The 20,639-nt window shown below is 41.6% G+C and overlaps 1 protein-coding gene across 4 annotated transcripts in view; it reads left to right on the forward strand.

Annotated features, from left to right (window-relative positions):
- Positions 1–20,639, forward strand: part of LOC131125407 (neurexin-2-like) — a 410,351-nt gene that overhangs the window by 334,279 nt on the left and 55,433 nt on the right. For all 4 annotated transcript variants that reach the window (XM_058066943.1, XM_058066944.1, XM_058066946.1 and 1 more), the window contains one exon: positions 11,090–11,271. In XM_058066943.1, the coding sequence (XP_057922926.1) occupies positions 11,090–11,271 (182 nt within the window). The remainder of the gene's footprint in view (positions 1–11,089; positions 11,272–20,639) is intronic.

Below are 20,639 nucleotides of genomic sequence, written 5' to 3' on the forward strand. Positions count from 1 at the left end.
CATCTAATATTGGTGGAAGGACTCGGTCCCCATCAGCAGTGAAGTGCATCAACAGTGGCTTTTCTTCTACTTTGTCCCGTGAGCAGACTTCTGTTCAGTTTTTGAATAAAGCAGGGGTCACAAAAGTAAAGCATTTTACTTCTCAAAACTATTTGCGTTAAAAAGAAAAAAATACTTTTGGGTCACAAAACTGTTTTCCAAGAAAAAAGTGACACCTCAGAATCGTTCTATGCTGCTTTCTCTCCCTTCGTATTACTGCACGCTGCCGCCTGTCAACTATTGAACACATTTCCATCACTTGTTTCACAGTGTTTACATGCTGGGATAATGACTGCTATTGCACCAGACAACTAAAGTGGTTTCACTGTTTTCACGAAAGAAAATACTTAAAAAATGGTGCAGGCTTATTAATGTGTGTACCTATTTACTTGGGTTGAATAAGAATATGACTGAATGGCCTTATATTCTATATATATTCCATTGCTTTCCTGCCATTGCCATATTATTAGGCAACTTTGTCTTCTCGATAGATAGATACTTTATTCATCTCCTAAAGAAACAGCTTTGTGCGTGTCGTGCACACTTCAGCACATTCCTGCATTCCCAGACAGTGGAAGAAACGTTTTTGAAGAGTTATTCTGTTCCAGCACCCCAGGTAAGAACTAGTTCCTCGCTAATTAAATGCCACAAATTACTGCCTTGTTTAGAAGCTAGAAACGGTATTACACTTGGAACGGTTTGTTGGTTTCACAGCTACAGCTGTGGTTTCAGCTTCAGCTTGGACCACTTCTCTGTTGCTCCTCTCTTTCTGCCCATCAAAGGAATGTCTTCATCACTCGTTTTGTGATGTCAGTCATGTTTACTTTCACGATCACTGTAGTAAACATTGTAAAGCAGGTGAGAAACAAAAGTACACAGCATTTGACAGGCGGCAGCTTGCAATGAAACAAAGAGAGAATACAGAGCTGAGCGATTTTGAGGTCTGTTTTTTGTTTTTGTGGAAAATGGTAAAAGTATTGCTTAAATGCATATGGTTTTGAGAAGAAAAATGCTTTACATATGTGACTTCAGCCAACGAGCTGAAACTGCTTTAGTCAACACAAAAACCTCAAAAGTCTCACATGGCACAGTAGTTGAAAAGTGACCGTTGATGCACTACATTGCTGATGTGGATGTCATACAGTTTCATGTTAAAAAGTCAAAACCATCCCTTTAATACGTTCCACAAGCACACTTGTGCTTGGTTGTCATAATGGCTGTTCTTGCATTTTCCGCCACATTCATGGTTTTTCTTTTCAGTCATTGTGGATTTTGTCACTCAAATCAAGGCTCCAAGAAGAGACAGTTAAAGCCGCTGAGACAATCCTTTGATTTTAGGCGATATAAATAAAACCGGGCTCTCATGCAAAAGAAGGTGAAGTCGGGTGCATAGCAACTATATCCCATTAAAAACAATGAGTATTTGTAACACAGCCCACAGTGTGCTTGTGTTGGCCGCCATTTGGGCCAAGTTGCGCTGAGAGCCATTGACTCCCGCCCAACAGATTACCTTAAAAGTCAAGTTGCTCCTCATCTTAAATGATGACGCATTGGGAGCAGGGACACCAGTGAGTTTGTTTGCCGTGCCTTCAGCATTGGTGGAATTGTATATTTGTCTCGTTAAGGAGCCTATCTAGTGCTTTTGCGCTGGCCGCAGAGCCGTCTCCAGCACCTGCCACCAAATGGAGGGTTATGTAATGGCCGCCGCGTGCCAACCCGCAGAGAAAAAGATGGTCTGGGTGGCGATGAGAAGGTTAAAGGAGGGGAGAAAGTGAGGCAGTTAGCAAAAGAGACACGGAGTAAATGGCAAGCCTTTGGCTAAATGTTGTGGTTCCAGACACAGCACGCAGCAAATCTCCGTCTCTGCCCTCATGTTTGGGTTTTTGTCCTCTCGGATCATTGGTTCAGCTTGATTTGTTTTCCATTCAAGGGCTCTCAGAGTACAGAAAGTCATTTATTTAGGATCAGGCTTTTCTCGCCTCCCTGCCTTCCTCCTCAGAAGATATCAGCTCGGTGGCAGGCGACCCAGTGCCACATCCAGGAATCCATTCAGGTCAGAATGAGTGAGGAGAGATAAAAGCAGTACAATAAACTGGATTTACTTCATTCAAACGATTCACAGAACTGAGGCACAGACGATTGTCTTTCAGAGTATGACAATTACCCCAGATTTTACTGTCTTACTGTCTTACTGGAATATTCTTTGTTGAACCAATTAAGACCTTGTCCACATCGACATGGGTCCAGTGGATTTAGAAGCATGTCTTTTTTTTTTTTAGTGTTTTGGCCTTTTGTCCACATTCAACATATTATTGAAAAAACTCCACCTGCAGTGCAAAGTCAGCGTTTACTAGGCGTGTAACGGTGCATATGTGGGTTATCAAGTTTTTCGGTACAGAACTTCTGAGTTGAAAATTGAGTGAGGTGCAGATAGTTTGCTCCGTGTTAGATAGATAGACTTCCTTTATTGTCATTGCACAAAAACACAGTAGTGAAATTGCCAACGAAATGTCGTTGCCTGGCTCCCATATAACAGACACAAAAGAAGATAAGTAATAATAAATAATAACAATAATAATAATGTGGAGAATAAATAGACACCAAATATGAACAACATAATGTAAAGTGCAGCGTGAACAGTAAATTGCCCAAATAATTTAAATAATTAAAATAAATAATAATAATGTAAGTAAGATAGAGGGGCTTATTTGGCATTCAGCAGTCTGATGGCCAGGGGGAAGTAGCTGTCTCTGAACCTGGTCGTCCTACAGCGGATGCTGCAGAGCCTTCTCCCCGATGCCAGGCGAGAGAACAGTCCATGCTGGGGGTGTGTGGGGTCAGAGCAGATCCGATGGGCTCTAGATACACACCGGCTGTTTGCTATTTCCCTAATGGGGGGGAGCTGGGTCCCGATGATCTTCTCCGCTGTCCTCACCACTCTCTGCAGTAACGTCCAGTCCGAGGCCTTGCAGCTCCCAGACCAGACGGAGATGCAGTTGCATGTCTACTCCATAAACATTGAGACTTTAATCTTTAGTTATTCTTAATGAGCTGTGTGAAGTTGGTGATTCATGCAAACATGGCAAAAGGGGAAATAATCTGTCAGCCTTGACTGTAGTTTTACCCTAACCTCTAACTGATAAGGGGTTAGAGGTTTGGCGTTAGGTTTAGGGGTTCGCATGGTTTTGATGATGATACTGCAGGATCACTCTCCTGTGGTGTGTTCGTGACTGCCTTGTTTACGGAACAAAAATTCGGTTTGCACCTCAGGATTAGCAAAAATTGGTCACCCAGAGGGTAGCCATTTGGCTACTCTCTGGGCATTCTTGGCATAGAAGCTCCCACTTTACATAACAAAAAAGGCTGTTCATACCTCAGGATGGGTCATTTGCTAAAACTAGCCCCCCGAGTCCAACCATTTGGGTCGCCTCTGGGTTTTCTAGTTAGGGACCCTTACCCCTGGGCATTCTAGTGTTAATTCACCTTGTCTTGACTAAAATGGCTACACAGTTTGGGGCTATAGCACCACCAACTTTTTTCTCACGTACTGTATCGCTTTGGAATGTATTTTGTCATATGATGGATTTTTTGTTCATTCAAGAGAAGAATATAAAATTTCATGTTGGATGTTCAGTGGTGCAACCTTAATCCCACATAGCTGACCTGAGTGTGTATCAAAGCCCATACACACTCAATATTATGTATTCATTTCACACATCCACCACAGACTGTCCTTCTTTCATCTCCACACCAGCTTTTGATGTAGGATACTGTGGAGTCTGAAGAACACAGTCCTGGGGAATGACAACGAAGTTCTTGCTCACAGGAAGAGCCTTCCTATTTATCCCACCCCGTTCTTCATCCGACTTCAGCCTTATTCTTCACCGTCTAGCTTTCCCTCTCGATTCCTGCTTATCCAAGGTTATTATTCCCCTAACATGAAATATTTTTCTTCTATCAAACACTTCTGCTCTTGCTCTCCCCAAACCTCCCTTGGCAGTACACTAACGCACTGCGGCATCATCCGCTCATTTAATCAAAGCAGCATTTAGTGCGGAATCTTGCTCTAACCCGCGGTCAAGTGTGCTCCAACAGTGTATTTCATTTCCGACTTGCCCAAGTGGAGGCTTGGACAAACTAATTGTGCAAGGTGTTGCCTTACACCCTCTTAGCTCAATACGAGGGTCTATTACAACTGAAGGAAGTACTCACAGTGCAGTGGTGGTCTGGCATTTTAAGTGTTTAGGCCATAGGTCTCATCTATAAAAATGTGCGTGGAATTCTAACTGTAGGTTTTCAAAATGTGTACAGACAAACATATTCAGACTTATGAAAAGTACACATACACACACATTCACGCAGTTTGTAGTTTATAGATCCCAGCTTAAGTAGAACTTTGAGTCCACCTCAAGTCATACGCTTTCCGCCCCTTCACTGAAAGAGTCTTTATTCCATTGTTACAATGGCCACTGTCATCCGAAATCACAGCTGGGGGAAGACGACGGCCGCAACTGAAATGGGAGGTGGAAATACCTTTTTACCACACTTATTTTATATATCGGGTCCGAGTTCAATTCCACCCTGGGCCATCTCTGTGTGGAGTTTGCATGTTCTCCCCGTGCATGCGTGGGATTTCTTCGGGTACTCTGGTTTCCTCCCACATTCCAAAAACATCACATGTGCCCTGTGATTGGTCGGCGACCAGTCCAGGGTGTACCCCGCCTCTCGCCCAAAGACAGCTGGGATAGACTCCAGCACCCCCGTGACCCTTGTGAGGATAAGCGGTGGAAAATGAATGAATGAAGGATTTTGTATATTGTGTCAATGCAAATCTGAAACGAGTCTTACATAAAAGTGTACTTACATACAGTGTATATACACTGTCTCACTTTTGGTAATTTCTTATACGGGAGATGGGTCAGCACAGTTGTGCCGAGCCGTCAGACTTAATGACTAATCAAATGGCGACGTCCCACAGCTTAAATATTCATGCAATGTTGCCACTTGCTGACACTTTGATTGGCATGTTATTAGAAGAGTTAATGGGAGAAGATGTTATGGTTCTTGTTTGTCTATGTGTGTGTGTGTTGCCTGTAATTGCACGTAACTGGTCGTGCAGTATCAGAGCCTCCCCTTCCATTAAAAAAGATGCATGTGTGCATGTTATCTGTAATACAGTGTCATTAATTGGCTTTCACACCACACATAGCCCACATTTTATATGCATGATAAACAAAAATGCATATATGACGCTAATTCCACAGTCATGTACACTCACTGGACACTCAGGTGCACTATATCATGGTTTTCAATACAAGAGTGGGGGGAAATGTGATTTAATGCTCAGCTTTGATTGAGGTGCAGTAATTAGAGCAGGTTCTAAATATTTTGGTTGCCCTATTTAGTGCTCAGTAGGATGCAGTACCCCCCACGGAGAGTAAATCCCCCTGTGTTTGAATGTAGGTAGATGAAAAGTCACTCATTAATAAAAACAAAGAAAAAAGATCAGGTTAATTTTGTGTTGATGCTCCCTTCACTTGTAATTATATGCACCGTTGTGTTTAATATTAGCCCTACGCTCAATGAGAGAAGACAAGATCACAATCGCGTCAGTTTGATTTTATTTTTAGTGCCTCACACTTCACAGTTATACAACCGTACAACACCTTGGAATAGTGGCACAGTTTTGTTGTGTCTTTGTTGTTGATCTCTGCAGAGAATCTGCTGGAAACATTTTTATAAGAACTATGCCTACAACCTATCCATAGAAATATACAGCAACCGGGAAGTGAAAAAATTTTATGCATTGAGGGGAAATTTCAATGCACTCAAGTGTGCATGTGCTGCAAATGCGCGCGGTCCTTCATAAATGTGGTCGGATCATTGAGCGGCATAAGCAAGACCTCCCACAGAGTGCCATTGCTGCTGAGTTTGGACGCAGTAAAGCTGTCACTCAAAATTTTAGGAAAGATCCTGAGCATTACAAACCAAAAAAGTTACACCTTTGCTGAGCCGGAGGATCCGATTGGCTGTCCGTCAAGACACAGGGCAGTCCTTGATCCCAATTAAGGCAGTTGCTGGTGCCGACTGCAGCACAATAACCCATCAAATGGCATCTGCGGATGAAGGGTTTCAAAAACAAAAACCTAATTCAAACACCATGTCTTTCTCAGCACCACAAAACTGCCAGTTTAGACTACGCCCGGGAACATAAAAAGGTTTTATTCTCTGATGAGAACAAATGTAACCCCGACGGTCCAGTTTGCTTTCAATGTTACTGGCATCCCACCTGAGATGTTTTCTACCCAGCACAGTGGAGGGGTGGTTCATCATGATCTGGGGTGTTTTGTTTTTTTTTTTCTTTCAGTGGAACACTGGAACTTAAGGTGGTGCAGGGTTGTCAAACGGTGGCTGGTTATGTGCAGATGTTGTTCTACTAATATGAAGAATTCCAATGGTGATGGTGTGACTGTTGTTGAGTTATAAAAGGCACACAATTATGATCTATATTTGTTCATTTAATACCAAAATAAAAGCAACTTTGTGAAAGGAAATCATTGTGCTGTAATAATAATCTGGCTTCCTCTGGCACAGCAGGTAGGATCGACTGGCCGGGTCAATGGTAGCACCGCTAATTGGACTTGACTGATAGATATTTCAACTCTCTTTTTTGGTGTAAAATCTCCATCATTGTTATTTGACCAAAAGGCCTACATGGTTTGACTAAAGGTCAGATGGATCCATACTCCATTTATTTGCAAGGCAACCTGGAATTGATTTAACTTTTTAGAATCAAACAGCAACTGGTGAGCGAAAAAGGAATATTTGTGTCTTTTATTTACTTCACATTCACACCACTTTACATTGTTACTAGAGCGCATAAGAAATAAATGACATTTGTGGCGTCGCCTATGTGTTGTCGTTAAAATGCTTTGGAATACATTTTAGCATACATGTAATACTGTTATGCTTATGTAATCATGAGACAAATGGCCAATGACATGAATTAGTTGCCAAGTGTCTGCTGTGTTCCTGCTAACACATTTTGCTTGTTCAACCAAGCTTGCTCCTATATGTCTGTCCCCTAAAGGTGTGTACCAAATTCAGTGGTGATTCAGCTGAACACCCTAAAGCAGGGATGTCCAAATTGTTTCCACCGCTGCAAACTGAAAAATCAAAGGATGCAGGAAAACCACTTTGATATTTTTGTGTTTATCAATTTTGTGAAAATGCTAAACAATTTTAAAAAAGTTAAAATAGTTAAAAATACATTTTGGTGCACAATGAGGTGCTCATAGGAATGTCTTGGAATAAAGATATGTTACAAATACAGTTGGACTGAAGCAGTGTATTTGTATCACAAGACACATGCATAACATATAAACACAGACACATAAAATGCCAACTGAGAGAGTGGACGAAATTTTTTTGCATAGATTTTTGACATCAACTGAAACCTTCACTAACAAAGAAAAATAATAGCATAGGCAACACAAGGGTGGGGTGCATCTGGGTGCATTTTTTGACAAATTGGCAAGTTTAGTTGAAGAAGAATTATACGTCTGGGTGTCTTTAATATTCAGTCATTCATTCATTTTCTACCTTTTTCTATGTTTTTGGAATGTGGGAGGAAACGGGAGTACCCGGAAAAAATCCATGCATGCACGGATAGAACATGCAAACTCCACACAGAGATGTGTGGAATTTAACTCAGGTCTCCTAGCGGTGAGACCTACGTGGTAACCACTCGGTCGCCATGCAGCTCCTGTCTCTAATATTTCAAATGTATTCATTTCATATGGAACCACCTGTTGCTATGGCACACACTATTGCCATAGTTATTTGCTATTTGCAGCCTGTGAATGTAATTATTCCCACGTATGTGTGTCCAACCTCCATCTTAAAGCTATATTTTGCATTAATTGATACTTGATATGACTGCTCATATAGTTTGGAGTAGTCATATATGGACTTTTTTTTGTGAACCAACCAGAGTGCATAAAGTGAATATTCTATGTTGTGGGAGAACTAAGGGGCCCTGCTGACGTATTTTAGTGGGATGAACACCCCCTCCCACCACCCTCCTTGGAGGTGGATTTTGTCAGAAGCCGTGCAGCAGGTGTTTTGCTGGGAGATAACAGTGACACATGGTTGCACCCTGTCAGACTGCACTCATTAGGGACGCTGTGCCTCCTATCGTCTCCTCATTTAGAGGCGAGCACACACACACACACACGCAGGAAAGTAAAGTTGCAGGAGGCAGCAATCATCGCAACAAAGCAGGTGGTTGGACACGGGGAGGCAAGGGGATTCCAATTTCTCTCATATAACAGAGTGATGATGCTAAAGATGAAGACACTCAAAGCAGTGACAAGAGTGTGACTGTAACATATGGCAGACGCTGCGGATGAGCGGGGTGTTAATTGACAAAAACAACTTTCAGTCTGTGCTTGACAGTATGTATGTATGTATGTTGCATCGATTAACGACAAAAAGGAATCCTCTTTCAGGCGTGTTGATGCTGTGATGCTAGGATTACTGTACAGAATGCTTAACTGATTCTGTACTCTTGCTGCTGTGCAATACAAATTTCCCCACTGAGGGACGAATAAAGGCATATCTTAATGGGAGGGGCAAAAACATGGACCATAGATGCTTTCATATACATTACCTTCTTGTAATATGCTTGTTTTTTTAGTAAATAAGATAAAACATTATGATAATTTATCGACAAAATCTAACAAATGTATTCAAATATGCAAAATATAATTTCTAAACAGTCATAAAAAAAACATAATTGAGCAACTTCTGGTGACTTAGGACATCCAGTATCTACTTTCCTTCCTGAGGAGTTGGTAACACGGCCTGCACTATATGTACAGCATGTCTGTGATGTTCTTCCACCATGTTATTAAGGTAAGGGGGACAGCTTTCCTGCCCCCATGCCATCACGTTTCCTTCCTCGCTGCTTCCACACCTTGTTGCCTTTCATCATCCTCTCCTGCATGGCTGTCCTCCTCCTCCTCTTCATCTTCCCCTTTTCTAGCCGCCGCTGTCATGCTGCGATAATTAGTCAGCACTGAAATAATATAGCCGCCGGGGAACAACAAGAGGGGAGCAAAAGGCTGTGCCACGCCGGTATTGAAGTGAGGAGGAAGACGAGGATGAGGAGAGGGTGGGTGGAATGGAGAGGAGGGGGGGCTTGTCAGCCCATTTCAAATGGTTATCATAGGATTGTTAGATCTTGAAAGCGTCAGATAGCTGTGTGTCTCATTCCTTTATGGAACTACTACCTTTGCCTGTAAGACTGTGTGTGTGTGTGTGTGTGTGTGTGTTCGTGTTCTAATGCTGACTGTGGCTATTGTATACTTGGCCTGTTGTTCCTGCAGCCATCATATTCTTTGTGCAGCCCACACGTGAAATAACAACATTTGTATACTGTTACTGTAATGTATACTGTAATGTGTTTGGCTGTCGTAGGAAAGGCTGCATTATCCTGAATCTTTTTCAACACTTTAACACTTGGGGGGGGGGGGTGTTATTAAGGCGAACATAGTTTCTATATCAGTAAAATTATAACTGGCAGATTGCAATAAAAAAGATCACATCTTAGCTGCTCGACGTGCTGTGTGAAGACTCTTATTCTTATTATATACTCCTGATCAAAATTGAAAATTTTCAAAACTTTCTCCCTGCAATATGTCCACAATACCAGCTGCCGCCCCTGCACAACCTGTAGCTCCATAGTTCCATTGAAGGAAAAGCACCCCAGATCATGATGTCATGTCATTTTGGAAGCCATTCGGGTTGTCAAGCTTACGTTTAGTCCTCATCAGAGAATAAAACCTTCTTCCACCTTTCAATGTCCCATGTTTTATACTCTAGTGCAAATTCCAAGCATTCAATTTTGTGGCCTTTTGTTCTTAAAAGCCTTCTTTCACAGACTGTCTGTATATTGGACTGCAATCGGCACCAGTAACAACCTTCTTTTGGCATGAGGATCATCCCTTGTCTTGATGGACAGCCAACTGGATCCTCCGGTCAGAGCCAGTGACATTTTTGTGGGTCTACCACTCGACTTGTTTTGTTCCATACCCCTCAGGATCTTTGAAGAACTTAAAATGATTGTCTTAGTGCATCCAACCTGAACAGCAATGGCACACTACAACAGGCCTTGCTTATGGTCAACAATCTGACCGTGTTCAAAGAGAGAAAACTCCTTTTGCATTTGGATCACCTTGCCATGCCGCCACCTCACAGATTTGGATAAAATGGGGATAGAATGTTTATGTGTTCATGGGTAGTGAACGCTGCAATCATCATCATTGCAGAAACACGCATAAGCCTACCGGTTCACTGTGATGTCGTGACTCCACGCAACGCTTCACGTTCGCCATCACCAGGGATATAAAACAAAAACAATGCATCGTGACCGCCCACAGACTGTGAAATATGTGTAGCATGCAAATAGCTCGTTTAAAGGCTCACAAATCTGAACGCTGTCAAGTTCCTTTTGACGGTGAGATCTAAGAGAACCTGACGTTAAATCACGCTGGTTAAACCGGCAGCATCAACGACACAAGACAAAGTCTGTCATCATACTCCGCTTCAGCTTAAGGCGAGGCTACAGATTAGCAATTCAATGAGCACCTTTCCTTACATTTTTAATCAATATTCATCTACTGTATTTCTTATATTTCCTTATTTTCTTAGTTTCCTTTTTAATTCCAATTGTATTAAATTAATCCTCTTCACCAAGGGGTGCCCAAACTTGTGGGCCACATTTTATTTTGTGAAACAAGCTACCGGTAAATTCAACCACCAAATATTGCAAGCTGGTGTGGCTTGGTAAAAGTGTACATAACCCCCTCAGTAGGTTCTGATGAAAGATGGCTGAGGGTGAAATTGAACTCGGGTCTCCTAGCTGTGTGGCCTGCACGCTAACCACTCGGCCGGAGCATTTCCATTTTTTCTTTATTTTCTAGGAGTAGTAGTATTTGTTGATTGGAATGTCTTAATTTTTCTTGTTTCTCCTCTCCGTGTCTTATAGCCGGGACAACCTACATCTTCGGCAGAGGCGGAGCCCTCATCACATACACGTGGCCGCCCAACGACCGGCCGAGCACGCGGGCAGATCGGCTGGCGGTGGGCTTCAGCACGCAGCTGAAAGAGGCCATCTTGGTCAGGGTGGAGAGCGCCAAAGGACTGGGCGACTACCTGGAGCTGCACATAGTAAGAACAAGGCTTCCCATTATTAATTATCATCGGCCTGTCATGAGGTTGATGGATGACACTGGGTTAAAGAAAATGTTTGTTTTATGGGAAACTGCATTTTAGGGTCTGCCAGATATTCACCGGAAGCGAGCATGATTGAATGGTGCAAGAGAAGCTAATTTGACGTTTTAGTCTTGTACAGTGTCCATCCATCCATTCTCTATGCCATTTGTCCTCACTAGCTGGAGCCTATCCCAGCTGACTGTACAACCTGGACTGGTTGCCATCCAATCACAGGGCACATATAGACAAACAACCATTCACACCACACTTATGGACATTTTAGAGTTCCCAATTAACCAGAACTCAGTGGTTTGTGCTCTCACATGAGGAACAGCAACATACGTCTTGTCCGGTTATACAGGATCAATTGTCAGTTGATCCCACTGGTCAGTGCAAAGTAAGCTTCAAAATAAAAACAATACTAACTTGAATTCTACCACACCAAGAAGAAACGACAAATAATTTCTGATTTGTTAAGCAAACGTAGGAGTGTTTTTTTTATTATTATTAGAAATTTACACTGATTGAATTGTCGGTAATGGTTCATGTACTGTAATATTTACTCATGTTTACTAGAAGAAAACACAATATTGTAGTTGTGTATGTGTTTAGATAACTTAATCATTTCTCATTACAAGAAATGTCCTGAAGGAGAGGAAAAGCACAGTCAAGGTAGGGAAGGGAAGGCAGATAAAAAGTCCTAATAGATACTCCTCCAATCAATTAATTAATGAAACCTATATTGACTATGAAAGCTTCCCCTCCTCTTTTTTTCAATGCAAGTGACATCCCAGCGTTGTGTCTCCAATGTGTGACACTGGCAGGACTCCAGCCTGTTCAGCACTTCTATCCAGCCTCGTTGAACTGCGTTAATTGCATTCATGCATTGAGTGAAAAGGTCGTTTAAAAAGCAGCGCTAATGACAACTTTAAATGACAATTGAAGGGAGAGACATCAGGCACATTAAATACCTCTGATTGTCTCTTTGACCCCCCGACGCATAAACAAGACCAATTTCAATGATCTGTGATAAATAATACTTAGCAGGGAGTCAAGCCTCTTATGTGGAAAGTCAATTTGGGACAAACAATGAATGTGTATGGACATTTTTCTTCACCTGGTGTGCAGGTTTTTGTCTTCCCTCACTCACTTTTACTAGTATGCACCCTCTGTCGAAACTTCAGTGGCTCATTTGTGCCTCTCACTCTTCTACACACGAGTGCTTTGGACACATCAGCACGGCTCCATGGATCCCATCGCAATTAAGTTTCATTTGCCGCCGTTCCTCCTGAGCCATTCCCCTAAATGACTTCTTTCAGTCGGTGCCGCGTGTTTGGGTCGTCTTAATTATACTCAGCTCTCTTTAAGACGTAGAACGAGAGCACCCCACCCTCCAGAGGCTCATACCTGGAGTGGCACTGAGTAGAAAAATAGCTGTTTGAAGGTATTTTTCAACCGTAATTAATTAGCTTTAGTCTACTGATGAGCTTTGATTTTCTTCCAAGACTTCCAATGTTCTGGATTGCATACTTTGCCACACTTTGGCATGTTGCTCCAGTTTTGCATGCTTTTCCACACCCATGATCGCAAAGGTTGGTCCAAGTCAAGGTGGGATCAAGGTTTTTCGAACCACAGCCGATTTAGTAAAGCGAGTAGATGTGGTCCAAGAACATGCAATACATGCTTCCAGGGTTTCGCACTGAAGCGCACCGAATCCTATTAATCTGGATCTGCAATGTGTACAAAAATAACAGTTAATTTCGTAATTAAGCTTTAGTTGGCTGATGAGGTTCTTCCATTGTTCTAGACTCTATTTCTGCATCCCTGACTGAAAAGGTTGCTCCAAACGATTGCTTTCTCAGTGTGGCCCGTGGACTCCCATCCATCTCTAGTCACTTCACAATGCGTTACCTCAAAGAGGGATCCCTCCCCTTCCTGTCCATGTAGAAATACGAGCATGGGTGTGCACAGCTGATAGTGGCATGCCACAGCGATGGAATTTTTCTTATCTCATTTCCTTTATGTACCCTACCGCCCTACCTACCCTCTTCTTCTTTCATGCCACTCTACCTTTCCATTTCAGTCCATTTACCTGACACAGGGAGGACATCACTCACTGCATCGCACTGACATTCTGTCATCAGGTCCAGGAGAGGGTTGAGAGCCTGAGGGATATGGTGCTTGTACTCAACCATCCTATCATTGCAGGACCCTGTTGTGTGCACTAATTATCTACTGTGGGTGTGTCCAAAAGTGCGGCAAACTTTTCCTGCTGACATTTGGAAAGTTGTTTGATGATTTTTTTTTTTTTTAAATCGGTTGAAAAGGCCAAAAGGAATGAGTCATTGCTGAGCAAACACTGCGGCATTGCTCATGTATCTGCAAAGAATTTGTGTTATCCATCACGTATGAGAAGCCCAAAATGAAAGAGTTGTTGCTTGTTCTGTTTTTCAAATTGCTTTCACTTTTTGAGTTAAACAGTAAGTGGCACAAGTGATACCACTCGTGTGTGTGTTTTTTTAAAAGGAGCTGACAAGTGTTAGCCACCCCTCAAGACCCCGCTATGTCTTTCACAGGATGTTATAGTTCCACAGAGGTGAAAAGCACTCCTCCGGGGGAAAGTAGCACATCACTTTCTGCTTTTTTTGCTGTTCCGTTCACATTGTCCATGACATTTTTTTTTTATCATCACAGCCTTGGGTGGGGGAATCTGCAAATTGGATATTTGTGGAAGGGGACTGATCCCCTAGTCCAATCTGAATAACAATATCAACCAAAAATCAAGTAAATACAGCTGGAATAGGTGCGGATTCTGCTTAATGTAAAAAGTTTTCTGTGCGGGTTATTGTGTGTAGCTGCTCTATAGGAGTCCACAATACAAAGGGTCGACAAAGGAGCATAATAGGTCCTCTTTAAGAACATATTAAAAACTTAAGAACAGATAATTGGTTCCAGAAACGACCATGAATTTTTGCAAGGTTGTACTACTTATTTATGAATGGAATATTTTCGTAAGTGGAGCCTTTTACGTTTTGCGACCTTCAAAATATGTATTTTTTTTAACATTAGAGCAGTCAAGACATGAAATAACACCACATAATCACATTTATATTGTATTATTCTGTTACCATCACCCTATATAGTAACCATACTAAGTAGACATAATATTAGAAAATAAGCAATTTAAGACATACATAAGGCTCATGCTTATGTATGTTGCTATTAATGTGTGCCGGTGCTCTGGGACTTGATTGGGGGGCAAGCAGGAAGTGATGTCAGGGGTTCAAAATTTAGTTTTAGCTTGGCATGGGTTACGGCCGCAAAAGTAGTAGAAGTAGTAGTAGTAATAGTAGCCTTTGTTAGGGATTATTGTACCTGTTGTGAGATAATTCAAACCTGCAAAAAGAGCCTGCTGTTTTCGACGTCAAATTTAGTGATTATGTGTCTCACTGAACATATTCATAACACTACTAACACACATTTGGCCAATATACATATTATCATGTCTTTCAATGTGTTCTCTGATTTTGTATTTTGTTCATTTATCAATTTTACTGCTTAAAATTCTTAATTTTGGCAAAAATTTGGCAATTTTAGTGAAACTGAAATTATCAGCACAAAGTGGTGAGGATTACTGTATTCCATACTGCAGCTTTTTATTATTTTTACCTCGCGAGCAGCCTGCTAGTGAGGCCACAAGGGCCCCTCTTGTTGTGTATAAGCAACTTTACACTTGTCAATTTGTGGTTTTATGGCTTATAAGCAATAAACAGAGCATGCAGGCTCTATAATATGAGCAGGAGGACTCTTTCTTGCCTGGACGCTGTTGAAATGTGGAGTGTTTTCACATCAACCAACCCGTGCAAGATAGCGGCTTATTTGTTATGCATAAAGAGATGAGCCATTGATGAAAGAAGCAAATATCACAGCCATTCTCTTTATGAGGCCCCCATAAACTTTCTAAACGGCTAGACAGATGGCTGAATAAAGTTTTAGCGTTTTCAGATGCACCTCACACTTTGATAATGATGCAGTCCTTTCCATTTTTTTCCCTTTATGTTTTTTCTCTGTTTGTTGCTAATCACCCTTGCTCGTTATTATGTTTACAGCATGGCAAGGTGTTGCAATAAATGCCCACTGGGAAGTGTCTCATCTGCAGTTATGGGCCAGCGCACACAAGGCCTCCTCCAGTCGCTCCATCACTTCCTGTCCGCTCGTAACATTAAATAAGGGCTCCTTCCAATTGCCCATCAGGGAGCCATCTTTCACCACAACTGCCTTATGTGTGTAGGGGGCGGGGACGGGGTGAACACGGCGTGATGGTCTCCTCTTGACCCTTCCTCCAGTATGTGACAAGATCTGGAATACTCACATAAGGAGGCGTTTTATGGCTGCGCAAAGGCTGCCACCGGCTCAATGTGTTCTCTGTCGGAAAGAATACAACATGTTGAGCGGGGGTCAAATGTAATCGAGTTCCATACGTTTTTTTTTTGTAAGCTAACCCTTCTCCTGAACCGCTGAAAATATGTCAAAACCTGCACCATACTGTGATGCACGCTTGTTACACCATACAATGGCACTGTAAAAAGTGACTTGAAATTTCTCACACAGCTGTGTAACTTTAGGATCTTCAGCTAAAAACACCACAGACTTTGGCATGGTCCTTTAGGGGAGTGACAAGCAAATGTATGTAAAATTTGAACAATATTGGTTGATAAAATATGACTGAGGATCATGTAAAACATCTTTCACGTGTCCCTGCAAGTCATCATATCTTATGATTATAAAATGATGTTACATGTATGCTAGCATGCCTTACAAAGCATTTCCACCAAACCCCGCAGGGGGCACCACAGAGTCACATAGGCATGACAGGTTGCTGGCGTCACATAAAGGCGTTAGGTGTTATGGATACATTTATCATGAAGGCCCGCCTCCAAGTCCCTAAACCTGGTAGTGAATGCACTGTATATACTGCTCTTACTAGTTTGACAAGGACACTTTTAGGATGGAAACATTCTGCGTTTGCAAGGGTGAGCACCCACTGTTCCTTCCAACCGTACATAAACCCCCTCCCTGCAGCAACACCACCTTTCGGTTCCCTAAGCGGTGTCACTTGACCAGCAACCCTCCTTCATCTTGTGCAGGGAGGAAAAGGCAAACAGGCAGCGAGGAATAGAGGGAGGGGAGGAAAGCAAAGGAGGGGAGGTGCTGAGTGCTTTGACAAATGTCCTCCAAAAGGGGGAGTGTGAGTGGACCCTCATCAGTAATGAGATCAGGTCTTTGGTGGGTTTGGTTGAGTCGCTCTCTATCCGTCTCCCTGCAGAGGCTGTATCGATATTCTCGCCTATTGTTAATTAATTGCCCCTGTGGGTGGAGGGGCTCCATCACAGGTTGCTAACTTTAGAGATTCTGTAATCTGCCTCCTTGCTTGATATTCTTCTAGCTAATATTGCTGGATAATGCTACATGTTTGGAAGCAAGTTGCCTGGTATCTAGGAATGACTACTCCATACTGCAATGTATTAACAAGCATACAGCAGGATTTCTCAAACTGGGTTCCTCAGACCCTCAGGGGTATGCTTTTTTTTTTTTTTGCAATGAATAACGTAATTGTGTATCATTAAAGAGTGCATTATGATAAATAGTAACCACTAGGCCAATAAAACAAACATTTTGAGTCATTCACTCACTTAGTGAATTTAAAACTAATTACTTTGTACTCAAAACTGCTGCTGCTGATCTATATAGCACAAGAGACAAATATTTAAGTCCATAAAGGCACGTAGAGGAGCAGCTAAGCTTAGGAAATGTGATGACAGCTGTATGCTGTTTGTTTTTATTGAGGACAGCGACGGAAAACCAAAATGTGTCATGTATCTCCAGGTGCTTGCAAATGAATAAATGAAGCCGAGGTTTAATTAACTTGGTTACAATTAACTTGGTTCACTTTTCTCGTAAGTAATAAGTAATAAGTAATAAGTAAGTAATAATTATGTTGTTGTCATTGTGTTAAGGTTGAGACAATTAAGTACATTTTAATCTAGTTTTAAAACAAAGCGGGTTGATTGACACTGTTCCAGTCTTGTGATTTTTTAGATTTGTTACTTGAACATGTTAATTTGTTGAAGTTAGGTTCTCTGAAACAAGTCTGAAGTATTTGTATTTATGTTTGAAATATAAATACAAGAATTCCTGGGGCATCTAGTGCAATTGTCAAATGTCTTTATTTTTTAGATGGGCATGATGATTATAAGGTGGTCCTGTTGTGGTCGGTTGTCCCAAAACGTTTGCAAACCCCTCACATATTGCACTGATTCTGGGACTTGACATACATTTGCATGCAATTTGCAATGTGATATTAAATTGTAGTACAGTGTAACATTGATTTTGTTCAGTACTGTACCTAAAGCTTGAAGGACAATATGGTGCAAAGCAAAAATCCAGAACAGTAAAATGGCTTTGTTTTCATTGCTGTTGGTTTCTTAGTTTAGTTTAGTTTGGTTTGTATTTAGTTAGCTAGCTCGTTGTTATGGTATTTTGTTAATTTGCAGGATTACACAAAAAGTACCACACATGATTAAATTTGGTGGTAGAGTGGTATTGAACCCATTCAATTTTGGTTAAATTTTAGGTGCCTTTTGGGGCTCTGTTCCTCCAACGCCAAAATGCAGACATCCCGTCCACCGAATGCTAACAAAATTCGGACAGTCAAACAAAAACAGACCAAATTTACAAATTTTACTCATAAAGGAATATGAAATTAAAGATCTTCAGCTGTAATTATTATTGAGAACGATGTACCATGCTCCAGCAACAATGACCATGTTCAACATGTCCACCCCGCATCACATGGAACCCACTGCATTGTGTGCATTATGTTAAGTGTAACGTTACCTTGAAATGAAAGCGACCGTGTTGACATGATTAAAAACTAATTTATGCAGAGAAGGGCAGCTGCTGTTGACGTAGGTCCAAGAACGCTTGCTGCATTACCAATATGCCCTGCATTTTAGGGAGCAATTAGCGGCTTAATGTTTTTGCTTAAGGCAATGTGAACATGCTCGATAAAAGCCTGGGAATCAAACTGGCAACCCACCTTAGGATGCTAGATTGGGCCTTTTAGGGATTTGCGTTGCCTAATCCATAAAAGCAACACAATAGTTTGGTTGACAAGATTCTTGTTGTCCTTGCTCCAAGTCTCTGTGTATCCTGCAAGTGTTGGATGGACTGGATGGATCAATAAGCTATTAGGGTCAAAGACAAGAAGTGCACGCATCCTGTCCTGACTTAAATCACCCGGGAAAGGCAAAACAAACCAGGTTTTTGCTCGATGTTGCCCTCCAGTGCTTTCTCCTCCGCTCCTCATCCTACTCTCCTCATCCGAGTTCTAATTACACAGTTGACGCTCTGGCTTTGTCCAGGTGATTTCTTTATGACATCGCCACGAGTGAGCCAGAGCTTTGCCGTGTGCTGAGAATTGTAATGCATCGCACAAATTGTTGGCTTTATTTAGTGCTTCTTCTGCAGGCATTGCAATTTGGCTCATTTGAACTGTTTGCAATCTTGACAGCGTTATCCTCATTTGCGTTTAGAGTCTGAGCACCTTTTACGCTAATTCTCCGCCCGAATAGTCTCATTAAAACTCCAAAAGACATCGTCCAACTCGTAATGATGACATGTGCCTGAGTGACAAGGCTTCTTATAAAAGTACCAATGAAGTGATGTTTTACAGGTTCTGTTGAATGAAGTTGAAAACTACCTTTTTAATTAAGCTTCACCCTTTCCTTAAAACCCAAGTCGCCATTCATGGTTGCCATTTCAATTTAAATCTACTAAAAAGGCATCGCAAATTACTTTTGGTGTGCAACGAGTATGTGAAGAGGAACTGACAATGATCCAGTATTAGAGACCAATAAAGAAGGTGATGCATGGTCACTGTGGCTACGATAGGCATGTTTCTCTCTTATCCATCACTATCATTTTGAAGCTGTTATTTGTGGAGCAAAAATGCCTTTACTCCACGGGTTGAGAACTACTTTCAGCAGTAATCCAGCCTGACTGGTGCGGGTGACCGAGGTCTTGTCTCGTGAAACATCCACTCTTGCGTTCCTTATTTTTCCTTCTCCCTCCCGTGATGAAGCTGTTGTCAGGCAGACGATAACTTAGGCATGCCCGAGCACTGGATGTTTACACGGGCCTGTCGCACCGAGCAGCCCTGCCGTTGTTGAATCTTTCATGCACTATCACCCAACCGATAAGGTGCAAATAGTATTCACCAGCAGCCCTGCTTGTATTGCTTTCATAAATCTGCTGTAAAAGATTTTTTTTTTTTCACTTTAGTGTACGTCTGTGAAGCCAGCAGCACAAGAGTGCAACTCGTCAAAAGATTGTCGGGAGAAAAATTGTAACATCATCACAAATATTGCTTGCGTAACTGCATTGTAAAATGTCTGCATCTCGTCAAAACATACTGGCACACTCAAAACATGGCAGTCAATCAAATTTGAGTTAGCCAAGAAAAAACATGCGTAATCTGTTTTTAGAAGTTGTTTTTGTAATGAAGCATAGGAAAGACAAAGTGTATGTATCAAGTGTATGAACAGCGTTGAATAATATTGTAGTCTGCAAGTAATGTTGAATTAATGTTAGGGAACGCAGCAGTAGCATTTAAAATCAAATAGTAGCACTACTCCTTTGTTGTTAGGGAAGTTGTCAAGTACATTTTTGGAAAAAAAGGTATTACTCAGTAGCACCTATTACTGGGTACCTATTGGTGGGCAACTATCATTAGGCAACAATAAATATGCCACTATTATTGTTCAATTACAGTACAACAAAAATAGAATCCAACATTTTTCCATTTTGTTTATTTTCCATATAATATTCACCACATCTTTTTAATGTGATGCTGCATTTTGTCCCTTATTTCCTGAGAGAAAGAAGCTGTGCACACCTTCATAAAGGGTGTTGATGTCCTTATTGGCCACATCCTCCCTTATAATGTATATGCACATTAGCAGCCATGCTTGAATACTCTTGAATACTCTAAATACTCCCAACAATCATGCAGTGTCAAATGTGATAAGTGCTTAGATCCACGTTGCAGTCATTTCTAGCACTTCCACAAAGTCAGCTGTGGGAATAACATGGTGCAAACATGTTCTTGTGTTGGGTGTATTGCAATCTGATAGTGGAAGTTAGAAAAGAATGCTTACAAATGTTGCACTTTGTATTAAATGTATGCCTGGCAGGGAATGGTGTGTGTGTTTTCCAGCTTCCAAAGTGGAACACTTATAAGCACATCTGGCCTGATGCTTGAA

Source organism: Doryrhamphus excisus, chromosome 3 (genome assembly GCF_030265055.1).
Source record: "Doryrhamphus excisus isolate RoL2022-K1 chromosome 3, RoL_Dexc_1.0, whole genome shotgun sequence".
Lineage (NCBI taxonomy): Eukaryota > Metazoa > Chordata > Actinopteri > Syngnathiformes > Syngnathidae > Doryrhamphus > Doryrhamphus excisus.